We start from the raw sequence: 21,299 nt of genomic DNA, 5'->3' as shown, positions 1-21,299 counted from the left end.
ATCTCCCATGAGGCTGACACCTAATTTCTCATCAGAAATTCTATAGGCCAGAAGGGAATGGCATGAAGTAATCAAGGTAATGGAAAGCAAGGATCTGAAACCAAGATTACTATATCCAGCAAGGGTATCATTCAAAATAGATGGTCAAATAAAGAGCTTTCTGGACATAAAAAGGCTAAAGGAGTACACCAAAACCAAGCCAGTATTACAAGAAATACTAAAGAGACTACTGTAATGAGAAAAAGAAATAGAGAGAGAAACCTAGGCAGACAAAAATAAAATGGCTATAAACAAGTACCTATCAACAATAACCTTAAATGTAAATGGATTAAATGCTTCAATCAAAAGGCATAGGGTAGCTGAATGGATACAAAAACATGATCCATCTATAAGCTGTCTAAAAGAGACCCACATCATAACAAAACAATCACAAAGGATGACTGTGAAGTAATGGAAATAAACTTTCCATGCAAATGGAAAAGAAAAGGAAAAAAGCTGGAGTAGCAGTACTCACATCCGACAAAATAGATTTCAAAAGGAAGGCCATCAAAAGAGACAACAAAAGTAATTACATAATACTAAAGGGATCAATTCAACAAGAGGATATAACCCTAGTAAACATATGCACCCAATACAGGTACAACTAAATATATAAAAAAGTTCCAGAGAGGAGAAACCAAGATAGTGGCATAGGTAAACACCTGAAATTGCTGCCTCGCACAACCATTTCAAAAATACAACTAAAAGACAAAACGGACATCATCCAGAACCACAGGAAGGCTGGCTGAGTGGAAATTCTACAACTAGAAGAAAAGAGAAAAGCACACTGAGACTCAGAGGAGGTGTGGAAGTAAAGTGCAGAGGTACAGAGGCGCACATGGAAAGGGCTGGCAACTGAGGACACGGTTGTCTTTTTCAATTGGGAGGGAGTCTCCAGCTCCCGACTGCTCTGAACTCCAGTTCCGGGCGAGTCTCTGGGGACCCAGACTCATACGGGGAGAAACTGGACTGTCTGGCAGTGGACAGAACTCGAGGGTGGTTTTCTCTCAGAGGTGCTTGCAGTGATTACTGGGACACTGAGACACGGGGCCTCTTAGGGTAGGACTGAGGATTAGCCATAGCTGTTTGTTCCACCCTGTTGATTCCCTGAGACCCTACCCCACCCAAGCTGTATGCAGAGTCTTCTGCAAATGAAAGGCCTGACCCTTTGCATTCTGAAAATTACCTAACAGACTGCAGCTGGGTCAGAGAGACCCAGAACTTCCAAAAGGAGGCCCAAGGCCCCACAGCAGCTTGCACTGCTTCACAGCTGGGCCTCATCTGGGCACCTCCAAATCCCAAACAAAGAAGAGGAATCTGCAGATCTCTTTGTAGCTCCTGCTGGGTAGCCTCAGGCAGAGGCTAAATTAGCACCTCCTTAGATCCAAGAGCCAGTGTACCCAGTGGTCAGAGTGGGACCATCCAGATTACAACTCCTCAGATCCATAAGGGACACACTCAGGATCTCTTACCCTTTGAGACAACATGGAGGGACCTGAAGAGTATTGTACTTAGTGAAATAAGCCAGTCAGAGAAAGGTAAGTATCACATAACTCACTCATATGTGGAATCTAATCAACAAAATAAACTGATGAACTGAGTGGATCCAGAGACATGGAAGCATGGAACAGATTGTAGAATCTCAGAAGGAAGGTAGGGGAGGGTGGGTAGGTGGGAAGTAATCAACCAAAGAACTTATATGCATATATGCATAACTCATGTACACAGACAATAGGGTGGTGAAGGTCTGGGGCGGGAGGCGGGGGCATGCTAGTAGGGGTGAACGAGGGAAAAACGGGACATATGTAACACTTTCAATAATGATTTAAAAAAAAAAAAAAAAAAGTAGAGCTCATACCCAGCCACCTTGCTGGATGATGTACTCTGCTGCATAGTCTTCCAGATATGTCACACCAAACTGCAGCAATGTATTCAAAGGCTCTTGACCACGCCTTGTCAACTCCAAAAGCATTTGTTGTAGCAAAACCAGCGGCACCAAAATCTTCAATGTAAAGATGAGAGAATAAAAACACAAAGTTAAATACTTACAATTTATTTTATTAGTTCAAGTACTAGAAAATCATACTCAGATGCATCATTATGAAATTTCATTCTTATTACAATAAGGGAAATAAATCATTGATCCCTACTAGAATTTTTGTGAATAATGCATATAGGTTTTATACCTTGTAGCAGGGATTTTCAACAGTATGCACAGTGGTATAAAGCAGAATTTTTAAAACATGAAATATCTGACTATTTAGTCAGAGGCACTCACCTCTTTTCCCTTAGATTGTCAAATGAAAAAATGACAATAGCCAACACAACAATATTCGTCTGGGGTGAATGAATCAAAATTATACCTGTTCTTTTTGTCAGATCAGCAAAAAAATGTATTGTTGGTGTGCCACAGAATTTTAGTAATTAATTTATGTGGGCATGAGATTAAAAAGGTTGAAAATTACTGGCTTGGGGTTTTAGAAGTAATTATATGAAAATAAGTGGGCCTGTGTGTGTGTGTGTGTGTGTGGCAACATATGGACAGAAAAATCATTGAAGCATTATTTATAAATAGCAAAAGCCTTGGGACTGGTTAAATATATTAGATTGTTTACTGTCCAATCACCAAGATTTACTTTCAGAGAAATAAGCAAGATACAGGAGATTGTGTAAAATAATAGTACCTTCATTTCTAAATGAATCAGAGAGCTTGAGAAACAGAGCAGGACAGATGGAAGACAGATTTAATGATCTTAAAGATAGGAATCTAGAAATTACTCAGGTGAAAGGAGAGAACTGATAGGTTTAAGAAAATGAAATAACTCGCTGAGAACTCCTGACTCCATTAGAAAGAGCAATATAACAATAATGCGTATGAGAAGGAGAATGCAAAAGAGAGCCAAAATCAACCAAATAATCGATGAGAACTTCCCAAACTGGAAAAAGCTGGAACCTCAAATCTGAGAAACTAACAGAATACCTAATTATCTCAATCCAAAAAAAGCCTTCTCCAAGGCACAGGATATTAAAGATGTCAAAAATTAATGATAAAGAAAGAATCCTTAAGGCAGCCAGGATAAAGAACATAGTAACCTATAAAGAAAAACCCATTTGCCCGGCCAGTGTGGCTCAGCAGTTGAGCATCAGTTCAGGAACCAAGAGGTCCCTGGTTCGAATCCTGGTCAGGGCACATGGACAGATTGTGGGCTTGATCCCCAGTGGGGGGGGGGGGGCGTGCATAAGGCAGCCGATTGATGATGCCCATTATGTTTCTCTCTCTTTTTCCCTGTCCCTCTCCCTCTCTCTAAAAAACAAAAACATACTTTAAACAAAGAGAACCCCATTAGATTATCATCAGATTTTTCAGCAGAAACCCTATAAGCAATGAGAGAGGGGAATCAAATATTCAAATTATTGAAAGAGATAAATCATCAGCCAAGGATAATATATCCAGAAAATTTAACCTTTAGATGTTAAGGAGAAATAAAGGCTTTTCCAGACATACAGAAGCTGAGGAAATTTATCCACACAAGACCTGCATTACAAGAAATGTTGAAAGGAGCTCTTCTACCTAAAACAAAAACAAAAAAGAACACAAAACTGTAAGATAAACAAATGGACAGAAGCAGGAATTTGCAACTCTATTTCAGAAGAGGATACAAAATTCTTAATTATAACATACAGGTTAAGGGAGGAAAGTATTTAAAAAGAACTGGTGGGCCTGCTGGTGTGGCTCAATGGTTTGTGGAGGGTCAACCCATTACCCAGGAGGTCATGGTTTGATTCCTGGTTATAGCATATGCCCAGGTTGTAGTTTTGATCCCCAGTAGGGGGTGTGCAGGAGTCAGCCAATCAATGAGTCTCATCATTGATGTTTCTATCCCCCCGCTCCCTTCCTCTCCTGAAATCAATAAAAACATATTTTTAAAGAATGTTTTGGGTTTTTAAAAAATATATTTTATTGATTCTTTTTTTACAGAGAGGAAGGGAAAGAGATAGAGAGTTAGAAACATCGATGAGAGAAAAACATCGATCAGCTGCCTCCTGCACATCTCCTACTGGGGATGTGCCCACAACCAAGGTACATGCCCTTGACCGGAATCGAACCTGGGACCTTTCAGTCCGCAGGCTGATGCTCTATCCACTGAGCCAAACCGGTTTCAGCTAAAGAATGTTTTAATTGGTGGGGTAGGTAAGTGTTGTACTTGCCTCCTTCCATGACCACATCCAAAAAAACCCAACTAGATTATAATAAACAACCATCCCTGAGAAGCATCTGAAAAATAGATAAAAAGAACTCCTATAACTAAGGATATAAAGAAGAACCCACATCAATACAGGTGGGAGGGGAGAACACATGAAATGGATTGGTTCCATAATCATGTGTGGCAGTCAAGAATTGGGAAGACTGTTCCCCTGGCTGGCAGCACCGAGGCTGCACAATGCCCAGAGTTACTGTAAAAGACGTGAACCAGCAGGAGTTCGTTAAGAGCTCTGGCAGCCTTCCTCAAAAAGTCCAGGAAGCGGAAAGTCCCTGAATGGGTGGACACTGTCAAACTGGCCAAGCATAAAGACCTTGCTCCCTACAACAACTGGTTCTATACACGAGCTGCTTCCATAGCGCAGCACCTGTACCTTCGGGAAGGAGCTGGGTTGACTCCATGACCAAGATCTATGGAGGATGACAGAGAAATGGTGTCATGCCCAGCCACTTTAGCAGAGTCTCTAAGTGTGTGGCCCGCAGGGTCCTCCAAGTCCTGGAGGGGCTGAAAATGGTGAAAGGGGATCAGGACGGGGCCACAAATTGACACCTGAGAGACAGAGATCTGAACAGAATCGCAGGGCAGGTGGCAGCTGCCAACAAGAAGTATTAGAACAAATGCTGGGTTAATAAATTGCCTCATTCGTAAAAAAAAAAAAAAAAAAAAAAAAAAAAAAAAAAAAAAAAAAATGGACAGGATATCTTGGCATCCTCACATATCTGGCTGTATAAACCAACACAGATTGTGGCCGAAGAAGGAGGACTGCTGGAGATTCAGGCATTACTCTAAAAGATTCTACGCACACACTCACTTGTTCACAAATACTTGCACTAAGCTCCAGAGAAAGGACGGGAGCTCAAATCTCCGAGGACATATGGGGATGAACTAAATTGTCTGACTTCTGGGTGAGGCCTGGAAGGAGAGAAGTGCTGGCAAGGGCCATTGTTTCATTGTTGAGCTCTCCTCCCACCCAGTGGGCAGCCAGGCACCATTGTTCCTTTGTTGAACCTTCTTCCCCCTATACAGCCGGTGCAATCCAGTGCCAAATCTGACACTCCATGAAACTGTCTAACACCACTCCTCCATCCTGCTGACTCCTTGAGGCCCGCTCTCCACCCAACTCACACACAAGGCTGAATCTCTTTCAATAGCTGTTCTTCACAAGGAGCCTGCCTCAACCCATGCTACATGTGAACTTTCCAAAAATCTCTCAAAAGTCCACAATCCTTAAAAAAATAGAGGATGGCCTCAGCATGCCCTGTACCTCTTGCTAAGTGGTCCCAAGCCCAACACTAGTGGCAGCTGGCCTAGGTTTTCAGTATAGCCTCTCCCAGGTGCCTCCAAGGCCAGCACAGGCAGCTATCAACTGCAGCTCACTTGGTAGCTCCTATCAGGTGGCCTGGAGCCAGGCACAGGCAGTAGCTCAGATGGTCCTCCACCAGAGCCCCACCCAGGAGGCCCCAGAGCCAATACACCCACTGGCTGGATTCAGAGCACACCAGAGCACCACCCAATTAGCTCCACAAATGGCACACCCAAAGGGTGGAATCAACAGGCATCAGAGCCCTGCTAAAGCTAATCTCCCTCTGTAAGGTCAGCACCTGGATAAGAGCCCATCCTCTGTAGTCATGGACAGTCCTCAAAGGAGTCTCTAGTACTGGGCCCCACAGGATACCTACTATGTAATAATAAGACTGAAAGATGTAGCAGATCTATCTCATATAAAGAAACAAACACAGGAAAGCAAGTAAAAAGAGGAAACAAAGAAACATGTTTCTCTCTCTCTCTGCCTCTCCCCCTCCCTTCCATTCTCTAAAAACGAATGGGAAAATATCCTTGTTGTACTTGCCTCCTTCCATGACCACATCCAAAAAAACCCAACTAGATTATAATAAACAACCATCCCTGAGAAGCATCTGAAAAATAGATAAAAAGAACTCCTATAACTAAGGATAGAAAGAAGAACCCACATCAATACAGGTGGGAGGGGAGAACACATGAAACAACAAAAACAAAAACAATCTCATAGACACAGAGAACAAACTAAGGTTGCCAGATAGGAGTGGGGTTAGGAAGCTGGGTAAAAAGGGGGAAGGGATCAAGTACAAACTGACAGTTACAAATTTTCATAAAGATTGAAAGTACAGAATAGAGAATATAGTCAATAGTATTATAATACCTATGTATGATTCAGGTAGCTACTACTAGAGTTATCAGGGGGATCACTTCATAAGTTACATAAATGTCTAACCCTCTGTGCTCTCCACCTGTAACTATAAAATATTAAATGTCAACTGCAATTTAAAAATTAAAAATATATATTTCAAAAGACAGTAACTTCTGAAATTTGGAAATGAACATAAAAAAGGTATGTGACAAAAACAAATGGGAGTGGAAAAGGTAATGAACATACACTGGTGAATAAAGATAAGACACAATTAGAAGAAACAAGACTATTGTATGCATGAATCTCCTTTTACATAAATCTAATGGTCACCACAAAATAAAAATCCAGAATTGAGGCATGTAGCACAAAGAATAAGGAAATGGAGAAAAAAATCATAGGAACAACCAAACTAAAAGAGCGGGGGGGGGGGGGGGAAGGAAAAATAAACAGTGGAAACACAGATCAACCTGAAAACTAAAGGTAAAATAGATGTAAATCCTAAATATAAATGGACTGAATTAACCAATCAAAAGGCAAAGATTAGCAGGATGGGTTACAAAATATCACCCAGCTATATGTTGCCTTCAAGAGACTCACCTCAGCTATAAAAACAAACAGGCTCAAAGCAAAGGAGTGGAAGACAATACTCTAAACAAATGGAATCCAGAGAAAAGTTGGTATAGCCATACTTATATCAGAAAAAACAGATTTCAAGAGACAAAAATGTACATAAAGGGGCCAATTCATCAAGAATACATAGCACTTAATAAATGCCCCCAACTTGTGAGCACCAAAATATATATGTAATTACTAATAGACCTAAAGGGAGAAGCTAAAACAACAACAACAACAACAATTATATTAGGGGACCTGAATACCCCACTGACAGCAATCCTGTATAATAAAGATGTAATATGCAAATGGTCATTATGCCGTGAAACATAACAACCGACCACGTAACAACTGGATCACGGATCAGCAGGAGGGTGGGGCAGCAAGCTACAAGCGGGTGGCAGAGAGTTACAGGCAGGAGGGCGGCAACGAGCTATGAGAGGGGGCAGGGTGGGGGGGGGAGGGAGGATAGGGGGAGCCACAGGAGAGCGGGGCCGCAGGTGGAGAGCTACTGAAGGGAGGCAGCGAGCTACTGGCGAGCTACTGGTGCACAGATTCATGCGCAGGGCTACTAGTGAATAAATAATTGACATAGAAAATCAGTAAGAAAATATTGGACTTAATGACACATTAGACTAGTGGTTCTCAACCTTCCTAATGCCTCAATCCTTTAATACAGTTCCTCATGTTGTAGTGACCCCCAATTTCATTGTCACAAATTGAACATAATTAATGCATAGTGATTAATCACAAAAACAGTATGTAATTATATATATGTTTTCCGATGGTCTTAGGTGACCCCTGTGAAAGGGTCGTTCGACCCCCAAAGGGGTCGCGACCCACAGGTTGAGAACCACTGCATTAGACCAAATAGACATAGTTGATATTTATAGAGCTTTCCATCCCAAGATAACAGAATATATATTCTTCTCAAGTGCACTTGGAACCAAAACTAGTCTCAAAACATCTAAGACTGAAATAATACCAAGCATATTCTTCAACCACAACAATAATAAATTGCAAGTTAACTACAAGAAAAAAAACCTGTAAAAACCACAAATATGTGGAGATTAAACAATATGCTACTGAATAACTATTGGGACAATTAAATACTACTCAGCCATACAAAAGGATGAAATGCTGCTGTTTGCAACAACGTGTGAAAGAGTATCATGTTAAGCGAAATAATTCAGATAGAAAAGAATAAGAATCATATAATTTCACTCATATCCTAATACATAAAAACCCAGGGTCCGTAACATACAAAACGACCGAAGACTCGACCGACCAGAAGTCAGTACTGGGTTGCGGTAACCTAGCACTGACTGCCGCCGCTGCAGGTGCCCCGACCCAGCACTGACTGTGGAGGGGGCTGCGGATCAGGCCCAGAGAGAGGCCTGGCGAGAGAAGCAGAGTCTGATCTGTAGCCTCCATGGCAGCTGTTGATCAGCACTTGCCTCTCTCTTTCTCTTGGGCCTCCGCTGGGACTGCTGATAAGCACTGCCTCTCTGATCAGGCCCAGAGATAGGCCCAGAGATGCTGACTGCCATAGAAACTGACCAATCAGAACCAAGTCTAGGAGAAGTGTAAGTAGCTAATGGCTGCCTAGGAGGCAGAGCTTTTGAGCCAACTGGCATAGAAACCGACCAATCAGAACCAAATATGGGTGAAGTGTGAGGAGCCAATGGCTGCCTAGGAGGTGGAGCTTTTGACACTGACTGGCATAGAAACCAACCAATCAGAACCTAATCTGGGTGAACTGCAAAGGCAGAACCTAAGGTGGGGGCTGAGGAGGGCTTTTAAGGGAAACAGCTGTTTGGTGTAAGGTGTAAGAAAGCGGTTCAACTTTTTAATGACAGGTTTGGCAGTATAGTGCATATGGCTGGCTATCAGTCCAGATAGATGGATTATGTGTTTTTGTCTGCCAAGACCATCTCCTACTGATGAAAAAGGCTCACCCCCCCCCCCCGCCACCCCTGCCATTTAAGAAATTCTATCCTATATAATCAATCTATTCTATTATAAGGGTAATATGCTAATTAGACCAGGTCGACCAGCCATCTTCTGGACATCTGACTTCCTTCTGGACAAAGCCATGGTGGTGGGAGCTGAGGCAGAGGCTGTTAGGGGTGATCAGGCTGGCAGGGGAGGGCAGTTGGGGGCAACCAGGCTGACAGGGGAGGGCAGTTGGGGCAAGCAGGCTGGCAGGGGAGAGCAATTTGGGGGCAAGATCAGGCTGGCAGGGGAGGGCAGTTGGAGACGAGATCAGGCCAGCAGGGGTGGGCAGTTGGGGGTGAGATCAGGCCGGCAGGGGAGGGAAGTTGTGGGCAACCTGGCCAGCAGGGGAGAGCAGTTAAGGGGCGAGATCAGGCCGGCAGGGGAGGGCAGTTGGGGGCAAGATCAGACTGGCAAGGGAGGGCAGTTAGGGGCAATCAGGCAGGTAGGCAGAGAGGTTGGGGTGGTCAGGCAGGCAGGCAGGTGAGCGGTTAGGAGCCAGTGGTCCCAGAATGTGAGATGTATGTCTGACCGCCATTTTAGACCCGATCCCACCAAGGGGTCCCTGATGGGAGAGGGTGCAGGCTGGGCTAAGGGAACCCCTCCCCCCATGCATGAATTTCATGCACCAGGCCACTAGTGTGGGATATAAAGCAGAAACCTATACACAAACAAACAAAACGAATTCATAGACAGTATGGTGGTTACCAAAGAAAAAGGGGAATGTAGGGAGAATAAAGAGGATAAGGAGCATCAACTATATAATGGGGCCCTAGCTGGGTAGCTCAGTTGTTTACGGGGTCGTCCCATATATCAAGGTTGGGGGTTCGATCCCTGGTCAGGACACATACACTAATCAACCAATGAATGCACAAATAAGTGGAACAAATCAATGTCTCTATCTCTCTCCCTTCCCCTATCTCTAAAACAACTCAATTAAATAAAAGAAACAACCAAAAAATCCATGAATAAGTGAAACAACAAATTCAAATTGATGTTTCTCTCTCTTTCCCTTCCTCTCTCTAAAAATCCTATATAATAAAGAGCTAATATGCAAATTGACCATCACACCCTTGCACAAAGATGACTGGCAGGGTAGGGCAGTTAGGGGCCACCAGGCCAGCAGGGGAGGGCAGTTGGGGGTGACCAGGCAAGCAGGAGAGAGCAGTTGGGGGCAACCAGGCCTGCAGGGGAAGGCAGCTGGGGGCAATTGGGCTGGCAGGAGAGGGCAGATGGGGGTGACTGGGCCTGCAAGGGAGGGCAGTTGGGGGGAAACAGGCCTGCAGTGGAGGGCAGTTAGGGGTGATCAGACTGGCAGAAGAGGGCAGTTGGGGGGGACCAGGCCGGCAGAGGAGGGCAGTTAGGGGCAAATGGGCCAGCAGGGCAGGGCACTTAGGGGCAACCAGTCCAGCAGGGGAGGGCAGTTGGGGGCGATAGGGCCAGCAGGGGACGGCAGTTGGGGGTGATCAGGATGGCAGGGAGCAGTTAGTTGTCAATCTGGCTGGCAGGGGAGTGGTTAGGGAGTGATCAGGCTGGCAGGCAGAAGCAGTTCGGAGCAATGAGGCAACCAGGCATGCAAGCGGTTGGGAGTCAGCAGTCCCAGATTGTAAGAAGGATGTCCAACTGACGACCTCTGTGGGATCGGGCCTAAACTGGCAGTTGGACATCCCCTGAGGGATCCCAGATTGGAGAGGGTACAGGTTGGGCTGAGGGACACCTCCCCGCCCCCCTGACCCCCCCCCCCCCCACGCAGTGCATGAATTTCATGCACCGGGCCTCTAGTCCAGTGATGGCCAACCTATGACACACGTGTTAGAGGTGACATGCGAACTCATTTTTGGGGTTGATTTTTCTTTGTTAAATGGCATTTAAATATATAAAATAAATATCAAAAATATAAATCTTTGTTTTACTATAGTTGCAAATATCAAAAAATTTCTGTATGTGACACGGCACCAGAGTTAAGTTAGGGTTTTTCAAAATGCTGACACGCCAAGCTCAAAAGGTTCACCATCACTGCTCTAGTCAATAAATAAAATTCTAAAAAACAATATATATACTAGGGGCCCGGTGCACAAAATTAGTGCACTGTGGGAAGGGGTTTCCCTCAGCCCAGCCTGCCCCCTCTCACAGACTGGGAGCCCTCAGGGGATGCCCTACTGACTGTTTAGGCCCGCTCCCCATGGGGAGCAGGTCTAAGCCACAGTCTGGCCTCCTTCTGGGGGAGATGACCGAGCTGATCAGGGCCCTGCCAGCCACCGCAGCCGCCAAGATGTTTTCATCAACACAGACTCCAGTACCTTCACCATGAAAAAATGACAACTTTCTTTAGGCATTTTCAAGATGTGTCTTTCATAGGATATAACATTTCTTTTTTTCTTTCTTTTTTTATCCTCACCTGAGGATATGTTTCCATTGATTTTTTAGTGAGTGTGTGAAGCAGGGAGTCCCTCGGGGGTGAGGACGACGGAGCCCCAACGCGCTAGGGCGTCTGCATGCACGACTCCGGGGACAAGGTGCATTGACGCAGATCCGTTTTATTGAGGAACTACAGGGGTATATATAGCATGAGGGGACCAATTAGAGGGAGACACGTTGCTATAGACGACCAATCAGAGGGAGACACGTTGCTATAGGCGACCAATGGCTGAAAGGCTGGGGTACTATGCATGTGGCTCTAGGAGTTAGTTCAGGCGGGCATTGCTACTTCCTGGTGTGCCGAGGAAGCATGTCATGGTGGAGTGTGCTCATACCATTGCAACAGCCACAGCGCTGAGACATACTTCCTGAGCTCTACTACAAGTGTGGAAGAGAGAGGGAGAGACAGAGAGAAACATCAATGGGAGGGACACTTTGATTGGTTGCCTCCTGCATGAGCTCTGACCTGGGCCCCAGCCAGGGAGGAGCCTGCAACTTAGGTACATGCCCTTGATCATAATCGAACCCAGACCCTGCGGTCGGCAGCCCGAGGCTCTATCTACTGAGCCAAACTGGTTAGGGTATGACATTTTGTAGCCCCTCCAGCAGTGGACCTTGGTTTTTTCCTCCAAGAGTGAGGTGGAAAAACCCTAGATCACCTTCTTAGATTCATATAACCTAAGTTACCAAGAACACTGCAAGTGGTGGAATACAGGGAGCTTAGCCAATGAGCGGTCAGAAAAGGTGTTTAAGCTCGAACTGCTTTGGCTCAGTGGATAGAGCGTTGGCCTGCAGACTGAAGGGTCCCACGTTTGATTCCTGTTAAGGGCATGTACCTTGGTTGGGGGCACATCCCCAATGGGGAGTGTGCAGGAGGCAGCTGATCAATGTTTCTCTCTCATCAATGTTTCCGACTGTCTATCCCTCTCCCCTCTTCTTTGTAAAAAATCAATGAAATATATATTTTTAAAAAGAGAAGGTGTTATCTCTGTAGCTCATACGCAGAAGACACCCTGAGTTGTGTCCACTGGGCTAAGGGCGTGCCCCTGCCACCGGGGGGAACAACCCCGAGGCCGGCAGCCAGCCCTGCGTTGTGCGCATTGGGCTTGTGGGAGTGTGAAGACTCCGGTCCATGCACAGCGGCCGCCTCCACCAGGGGCATGACCCCAGGCCAGCAGCCCCGCATCGTGGGCATTGGGCTGGAGGGCGTGGACCCAGGCCGCCGGTGGACGCACAAGGAGCCACAGGGTGGGAACATCTGCTTGGCACCTGTGCCCATAGGCCTGGAGTGGTTGGAGGCGTTCTGGGCCATAGGCCACTCAGAGGATGTTCCCAGGACCAAGGACACTTTGGTGCCTGTGTATGCAAATTAACCTGCCATCTTTCTCAGGTTAATCTGCATACTCACTCCTGATTGGCTGGTGAGTGTAGCGGAGGGACGGTCAATTTACATGCTTCTCTTTTATTATATAGAATATATATATGATAATGACAGGAAACTATACTTTGAGTAGTGAGCACACAATCCTTTCTAATAAAAGAGAAACATGGTAATTAGCCGTACCTCCGCTACCCTTCCCATTGGCAAATCAGGGCAATATGCAAATTAACTGCCAGCCAGGATGGCGGCCGGCAGCCAGGCAGCTTGAAATGAACATGAAGCTTGCTTGCTTCAGTGACGGAGGACTCCAATGTTCCCCGCCTGCCGCTGCCGGCATCTGAGTTTGCAGTTTGAAATATTGTTACAAATATAGAAGCTAAACAAAACCCCAGAAACCTGCTTTCAGCCAGCCAGGATCTCAGAGCTGGAGTTGAAACAGTGTTTCGATTATAGAACCCAAAGAAACCAGATACCTGCTTTCAGCAGCGGAGGCCTAAGAGCTGGAGCCAAGCCTCAGAGCTAAAGCTGGCCCAAAAGAAAAAAGAAAAAAGAAAAAAAGGAGCGGTTGGGAGCTTCAGTCACCCGCCAACCTAAAAAAAGCCCTCAGCCCCTCACCCAGACTGGCCAGGCACCCCAGTGGGGACACCGACCCTGAAGGGTGTGTGACCAGCTGCAAACAGCCCTCAGCCTCTCACCCAGACTGGCCAGGCACCCAAGTGGGGACCCCCACCCTGATCCAGGACACCCTTCAGGGCAAACCAGCCAGCCCCACCCATACACCAGGCCTCTATCCTACATAGTAAAAGGGTAATATGCCTCCCAGCACCCAGATCAGCGGAGACACGAGGCCTCCCGGCACCGGAATCAGCATGACAGGGGGCAGAGCCCCGAATCCCCTGCGGCTTTGTGTGTGACATCGGGTGGGGCCCCAACCCCCTGAGCAGCCCTGCTCTGTGCCTGATGGGGGGAGCTCCCCAACAACCCCCACCCACGGGCCCTGCTCTGTGTGTGATGGGGTAGAGCCATAACCTCCTCATTGGCCCTACCCTGAGTGTGAGAGTGGTGGCGCCCCAACCCCCTGATTGCCCCTGCTCTGTGGGTGATAGAGGGTGGTGCCCCAACCCCCTGATGGGCCCTGCATTGTGTGTGACAGGGGCAGCGCCCCAACCCCCTGATTGGCCCTACCCTGAGTGTGACTGAGGGTGGCATCACAACCTCCCAATCTGCCCTGCTCTGTGCATGATGTGGCGGCGCCCCAACTCCCCAATCGGCCCTGCTCTGAGCCCGACCAGGGGCTGCACCTAGGGATTGGGCCTGCCCTCTGCCACCCGGGAGCAGGCCTAAGCCAGCAGGGCGTTATCTCCTGAGGGGTCCCAGACTGCGAGAGGGCACAGGCCGGGCTGAGGGAACCCCCCCCCCCACCCCCCGACTGCACAAATGTTTATGCACCGGGCCTCTAGTCTACACTAATAAAAGAGAAACATGGTAATTGGTATACGACCGCTACCCTTTTCATTGGCTAATCAGCGAGATATGCAAATTAACTGTCAGCCAAGATGGCGGCCGGCAGCCAGGCAGCTTGAAACTAACATGAGGCTTGCTTGCCTCAGTGACAGAGGATCGTTGGAGCAAACCAACGTTCCCCGCCTGCGGCTGCAGGCCTCTGAGCGGGCAGTTTAAGAAACATTGTAACAAATACCGCCAGACTTCAGCCAGCAGATTCGCAACATTGTAAGCAAAGGCCAGAAACCTACTTTAGCCGGAGAGGCCTAAGAGCTGGAGCCAAGCCTCAAGGTAAAGCTGGCCCAGAATAAAAAAAAAAAGAAAAGAAAAGAAGGAGCGGTTGGGAACTTCAGTCACTCCCAGCCTGAAAACGGACCTCAGCCCCTCACCCAGACTGGCTAGGCACCCCAGTGGGGACCCCCACCCTGATCCAGGACACCCTTCAGGGCAAACCAGCCGGCCCCACCCTTGCACCAGGCCTCTACCCTATATAGTAAAAGGGCAATATGCCTCCCAGCACCGGGATCAGCGGAGCCATGAGGCCTCCCAGCACTGGGATCAGTGTGACAGGGGGCAGCGCCCAAACCCCCTGATCGCCCTGCGGCTCTGTGTGTGACAGGGGGCGGGGCCACAACCTCCCTATCCACCCTGCTCTGTTCGTGACAGGGGAAGGCGCCCCAACCCCCTGATCAGCCCTGCTCTGTACCTGATAGGGGGGAGTTCCCCAAACCCCCCCCCCCACGGGCCCTGCTCTGTGTGTGATGGGGTAGAGCCATAACCTCCCCATCCGCCCTGCCCTGAGTGTGAGAGTGGGAGCGTCCCAACCCCCTGATTGCCCCTGCTCTGTGGGTGATAGAGTGGCGGCACCCCACCCCCCCAACCCCCCCACGGGCCCTGCTCTGTGGGTGACAGAGGGCAGTACCTACCCCCTCGCCACCCCCACGGGCGCTGCTCTGTGTGTGACGGGGTAGAGCCATAACCTCCCCATCAGCCCTGCCCTGAGTGTGACAGTGGCGGCGCCCCAACCACCTGATTGGCCCTGCTCTGTGGGTGATAGAGGGCGGCGCCCCAACCCGCTGATCTGCCCTGCTCTGTGTGTGACAGGGGACGGTGCCCCAATTCCCCAATCGGCCCTACTCTGTGAGTGACAGGGGGGAGCTCCTCAACCCCCTGATGGGCCCTGCTCTGTGCGTGACAGGGTACAGAGCCCCAACCCCCCTGATGGGCCCTGCTCTGTGCGTGACAGGGGGCAGCGCCCCAACCCCCTGATTGGCCCTGCTCTGTGCGTGACAGGGGGTGGCGCTGCAACCTCCCCATCGACCCTGCCTTGAGTGTGATAGGGGGCGGTGCCCCAACCCCCCAATCGGCCCTACCCTGAGCGTGACTGAGGGTGGCATCACAACCTCCCAATCTGCCCTGCTCTGTGCATGACGGGGGGGGCACCCCAACTCCCCAATCAGCCCTGCTCTGAGCCCGACCAGGGCTGCACCTAGGGATTGGGCATGCCCTCTGCCACCCAGGAGCAGGCCTAAGCCAGCAGGTCGTTATCTTCCGAGGGGTCCCAGACTGCGAGAGGGCACATCCGGGCTGAGGGACCCTCCTTCCCCCCCGAGTGCACAAATTTTTGTGCACCGGGCCTCTAGTATATATATAAAAGCCCAGCGACCGTAACGGCGGAACAACCAGAACGACTGGTAGCTATGATGCACACTGACCACCTGGGGGAAGATGCTCAACGCAGGAGCTGCCCCCTGGTGGTCAGTGTGCTCCCACAGGAGGAGTGCTGCTCAGGCAGAAGCGGGGCTCATGGTTGGCAAGCGCAGTGGCGGTGGCAGGAGCAGGCAGTCCGATATCCCCCAAGGGGTCCCGGATTGTGAGAAGGCGCAGGCCAGGATGAGGGACACCCCCCCTTCCCCCGTGCACAAATTTCATGCATCGGGCCTCTAGTATATTAATAATTGTTGAAGCTGAGTAATGGATACATGAGATTATAAAAATGTCTCTACTTCTGTATATGCTTAAAATTTTAATAAAAAATTTAAAAGATTAGTGATTTAATATTCCACTAAAATTAAAGGCAAATAATTCATTTATCTTTGCTATTATTTTTTCCAAAGTCTATTTATTATACTATGAACATCATACTGGAACACTCTAGTTGCCTTTTTCTTTTCTTTTTTTCTTTTCAAAGAATGTTTTTTATTGATTTCAGAGAGAAGAGAGAGAAAGAGATAGAAATATCAATGATGAGAGAATCATTGTCTGCCTCCTGCACGCACCACACTAGGGATCAAGCCTGCAACCCAGGCATGTGCCCTGAGCAGAAATCCATCAAACAATGACCTCCTGGTTCATAGGCTGATGCTCAACCACTGAGCTATGCCAGCCAGAGTGCCTTTTTCTTTTTGATGGTCATTTTCTTCAGTTTTTCTATAAACAGATAAGTATATAGGGGAAAAAAAAACAATATTAATCAGGGAAAAAAGAAAATTACCTACGATTCTGAGATAGCTACTATGTATTATCCAATATTTTGGCACACATTTCATTACATTTCTAGGCATATATATATATATATATACGACATTAATAGTCAACATTAATACGTGTACTTAAAAAAAATCATACTATTAATACAGGTTTGTGACCAGCTTTCTTCCTCCCCTTCTTCTGATATATTTAAAGAGTATGACCAAGATGCTTTTACAATCCTTATACCACTGATATTGTTTGCCCCATAACCTGACATGCTTTGTGGACAATTTTTTCTTCTCCCTGACGGGTGTTTCTTCTCTCTGATGAGACTCATTTACCTGCCAGACAGCCAAAGTCATATATAACAATGTTATATGAAAATTTTGCAAATATTTACGCAAAATGTAAAATATTAGCTAATTGCTTCAAATTAGCTAACATGATTTTGATTGGGAAGGGCACTCCTGTTGCCTAGCATAAGCCAGATTCTTTTCCGCCCTGGAGGACTTAGATTCCTCTAGGTGGTTCTCAACCTTCCTAATGCCGCGACACTTTAATACAGTTCCTCATGTTGTGGTGACCCCCAACCATAAAATTATTTTCGTCGCTACTTCATAACTGTAATTTTGCTACTGTTATGAATCGTAATGTAAATATCTGATATGCAGGATGTATTTTCATTGTTACAAATTGAACATAATTAAAGCATAGTGATTAACACATTGTTTGCGGGTAGTTTTTATCGTGAGCTAACAGGTGGCGCGGGCCATTTTTGCTAATTTTTTGCGCAAATGGCAATGTTCAGTAAAATTACGATAACTTTAGTTTACGTAATTATACGTTACCCGCATTCTACCGCTAGTCTATAAAAAACATTAATATGTGCCCCACGCTCTACTACACTGGTAGAACGTATAAATACGTAAAACGTATAAATACGTTTCCCGCATACAATGTGATAATCACAAAAACAATATGTAATTATATATGTGTTCTCCGATGGTCTTAGGCGACCCCTGTGAAAGGGTCGTTCGACCTCCAAAGGGGTCTCGACCCACAGGTTGAGAAACACTGGTCTAGGAGATCCGTCTGCCACTAGAACTACAATTCCCAGCACTCCTGGTGCTCCCCGCGCTCTGGGCTTCTGCTTCCGGTCCTGGGGCAGCCACCAGAACTACTATTCCCAGAATTCCTGGTGTTGCCCACGCTCTTGGTTTTCCCATCCCACGGCCTCCCACTCTGCCAAGTCCTCCAGGCTGCCAGCTCTCCCTCTCTGCTCTCCGTCTGGCGACTTGGGGAGCCAAGTTCCCCACGTCATTCCACTCTCTGCCAGCTCTTCCGCTCTGCTCTCCACCTGGCGGCTAGGGGGGACGTGGTTCCCTCGGTCACTGGGAGTGACCGAGGGAGCCATGTCCCCCCAAGTTTCTGGCTCTCCTGCTCTGCTCTCCACCCGGCAACTTGGGGGGAGCGACCGAGGAAGCCACATCCCTCCAAGCCACTGGCTCTCCTGCTCTGCTATCCACCCGGAACCTGTGTATGCAAATTAACCAGCCAGCTTTCTCAGGTTGATTTGCATACTCACTCCTGATTGGCTGGTGAGCATAGCGGAGGGATGGTCAATTTACATGTTTCTCTTTTATTATGTAGGACTAGAGGCCCGGTGCACAAAAATTTGTGCACTCGGGGGGGTAGGGGGGGTCCCTCAGCCTGGATGTGCCCTCTCGCAGTCTGGGACCCCTCGGGAGATAACGACCTGCTGGTTTAGGCCTGCTCCCAGGTGGCAGAGGGCAGGCCCAATCCATAGGTGCAGCCCTGGTCGGGCTCAGAGCAGGGCCGATTGGGGAGTTGGGGCGCCACCCCTGTCATGCACAGAGCAGGGAGATTGGGAGGTTGTGATGCCACCCTCAGTCACGATCAGGGTAGGGCCGATTGGGGGGTTGGGGCAACGTCCCCTGTCACACTCAAGGCAGGGTCGATGGGGAGTTTGCGGCGCCACCCCGTCATGCACAGAGCAGGGCCAATCAGGGGGGTTGGGGCTCTGTACCCTGTCACCCACAGAGCAGGGGCGATCAGGGGGTTGGGGCGCCGCCACTGTTACACTCAGGGCAGGGCCAATGGGGAGGTTATGGCTCTACCCCATCACACACAGAGCAGGGCCCATGGGGGAGAGTGTTGGGGAGCTCCCCCCATCAGGCACAGAGCAGGGCTGATCAGGGGGTTGGGGTGCCTTCCCCTGTCACGAACAGAGTAGGGTGGATAGGGAACTTGTGGCCCCGCCCCCTGTCACACACAGAGCTGAAGGGCGATCAGGGGGTTTGGGCGCTGCCCCCTGTCACGCTGATCCCGGTGCCAGGAGGCCTCATGGCTCCGCTGATCCCGGTCCTGGGAGGCATATTACCCTTTGACTATATAGGGTAGAGGCCTGGTATACGGGTGGAGCCGGCTGGTTTGCCCTGAATGGTGTCCCAGATCAGAGTGGGGGTCCCCACTGGGGTGCCTGGCCAGTCTGGGTGAGGGGCTGAGGGCTGTTTTCAGGCTGGGGGTGACTGAAGCTCCCAACTGCTCCTTTTTTTCTTTCTTTTTTTTAAATTCTGGGCCAGCTTTAGCTTTGAGGCTTGGCTCCAGCTCTTAGGCCTGCGAGGCTGAAAGTAGGTTTCTGGCCTTTGCTTACAATGTTGCGAATCTGCTGGCTGAAGTCCGGTGGTATTTGTTACAGAGTTTCTTAAACTGCAGGCTCAGAGGCCTGCAGTCGCAGGCGGAACGTTGGAGTCCTCCGTCACTGAAGCAAGCAAGCCTCATGTTAGTTTCAAGCTGCCTGGCTGCCGGCCGTCATCTTGGCTGACAGTTAATTTACATATCTCGCTGATTAGCCAATGAAAAGGGTAGCGTCGTATCCCAATTACCATGTTTCTCTTTTATTAGTGTAGACTAGAGGCCCCATGCACAAAAATTTGTGAAGTCGGGGGGAAGAGGAGGTCCCTCAGCCCGGCCTGTGCCCTCTCGCAGTCTGGGACCCCTCGGGAGATAACGACCTGCTGGCTTAGGCCTGCTCCTGGGTGGCAGAGGGTAGGCCCAATCCCTAGGTGCAGCCCCTGGTTGGGCTCAGAGCAGGGCTGATTGGGGAGTTGGGGCGCCACCCCCTGTCATGAACAGAGCAGGGCAGATTGGAAGGTTGTGATGCCACCCTCAGTCACGCTCAGGGTAGGGCCGATTGGGGGGTTGGGGCACCGTCCCCTGTCACACTCAAGGCAGGGTCGATAGGGAGGTTGCGGAGCCACCCCCTGTCACGCACAAAGCAGGGCTGATCAGGGGGTTGGGGCGCTGCCCCCTGTCACGCACAGAGCAGGGCCCATCAGGGGGGTTGGGGCTCTGTACCCTGTCACGCACAGAGCAGGGCCCATCAGGGGGTTGGGGAGCTCCCCCCTGTCACGCACAGAGCAGGGCCCATCAGGGGGTTGGGGAGCTCCCCCCTGTCACGCACAGAGCAGGGCCCATCAGGTAGTTGAGGAGCTCCCCCTGTCACGCACAGAGCAGGGCCCATCAGGGGGTTGAGGAGCTCCCCCCTGTCACTCACAGAGTAGGGCGGATCAGAGGGTTGGGGTGCCGCACTCTTTCACCTACAGAGCAGGGTCATTCAGGGGGTAGGGGCACCGCCACTGTCACACTCAGGGCAGGGCCAATGGGGAGTTTATGGCTCTACCCCGTCACACACAGAGCAGGGCCCGTGGGGGACGGTTGGGGCGCCACACCTGTCACACACAGAGCAGGGCCGATCAGGGGGTTGAGGCGCCACACCATCACACACAGAGCCGCAAGGAGATCAGAGGGTTGGGGAGCTCCCCCTATCAGGCACAGAGCAGGACTGATCAGGGGGTTGGGGCGCCTTCCCCTATCACGAACATAGCAGGGCGGATAGGGAGGTTGTGGCCCTGCCCCCTGTCACACACAGAGCCACAGGGCAATCAGGGGGTTTGGTCGCTGCCCCCTGTCACGCTGATCCTGGTGCCGGAAGGCCTCGCGGCTCTGCTGATCCCGGTGCTGGGAGGCCTCGCTGCTCCGCTGATTCTGGTGCTGGGAAGCATATTACCCTTTTGCTATATAGGATAGAGGCCTGGTGCACGGGTGGGCTCCGGCTGGTTTGCCCTGAAGGGTGTCCTGGATCAGGGATGGGGGTCCCCACTGGGGTGCCTGGCCAGACTGGATGAGAGGATGATGGCTGTTTGCAGCTGGTCACACCCCCTTCAGGGTGGGGGTCCCCACTGGGGTGCCTGGCCAGTCTGGGTGAGGAGCTGAGGGCCGTTTTCAGGCTGGCGGGTGACTGAAGCTCCCAACCGCTCCTTTTTTTCTTTTTTTTTATTCTGGGCCAGCTTTAGCTCTGAGGCTTGGCTCCAGCTCTGAGGCCTCAGCTGCTAAAAGGAGGTATCTGGTTTGTTTGGGTTCTATAATT

General features: G+C 49.2%; 1 protein-coding gene and 1 pseudogene across 8 annotated transcripts in view; one reads left to right on the top strand and one right to left on the bottom strand.

The window, feature by feature from the left end:
- Positions 1 to 21,299, bottom strand: part of BCL2L13 (BCL2 like 13) — a 214,940-nt gene that overhangs the window by 81,566 nt on the left and 112,075 nt on the right. For 6 of the 8 annotated variants that reach the window (XR_009451309.1, XR_009451308.1, XM_059684242.1 and 3 more), the window contains one exon: positions 1,898 to 2,041. The exons of 1 other annotated variant lie outside the window; for it this stretch is intronic. Coding sequence is in view for 5 of the 7 variants with exons in the window: in XM_059684242.1 (XP_059540225.1) it covers positions 1,898 to 2,041 (144 nt within the window). In the remaining 2 variants the exon portion in view is untranslated. Of the gene's footprint in view, positions 1 to 1,897; positions 2,042 to 3,544; positions 3,611 to 21,299 lie in introns of those variants that run through there. One more of the 8 variants, XM_059684245.1, reaches the window with a different exon arrangement.
- On the top strand, positions 4,482 to 4,913 carry LOC132226299 (small ribosomal subunit protein eS19-like; annotated as a pseudogene).

This window comes from Myotis daubentonii, chromosome 2 (genome assembly GCF_963259705.1).
Source record: "Myotis daubentonii chromosome 2, mMyoDau2.1, whole genome shotgun sequence".
NCBI classification, from domain to species: Eukaryota; Metazoa; Chordata; class Mammalia; order Chiroptera; family Vespertilionidae; genus Myotis; species Myotis daubentonii.
This window is presented reverse-complemented; position numbering and strand designations above follow the sequence as displayed.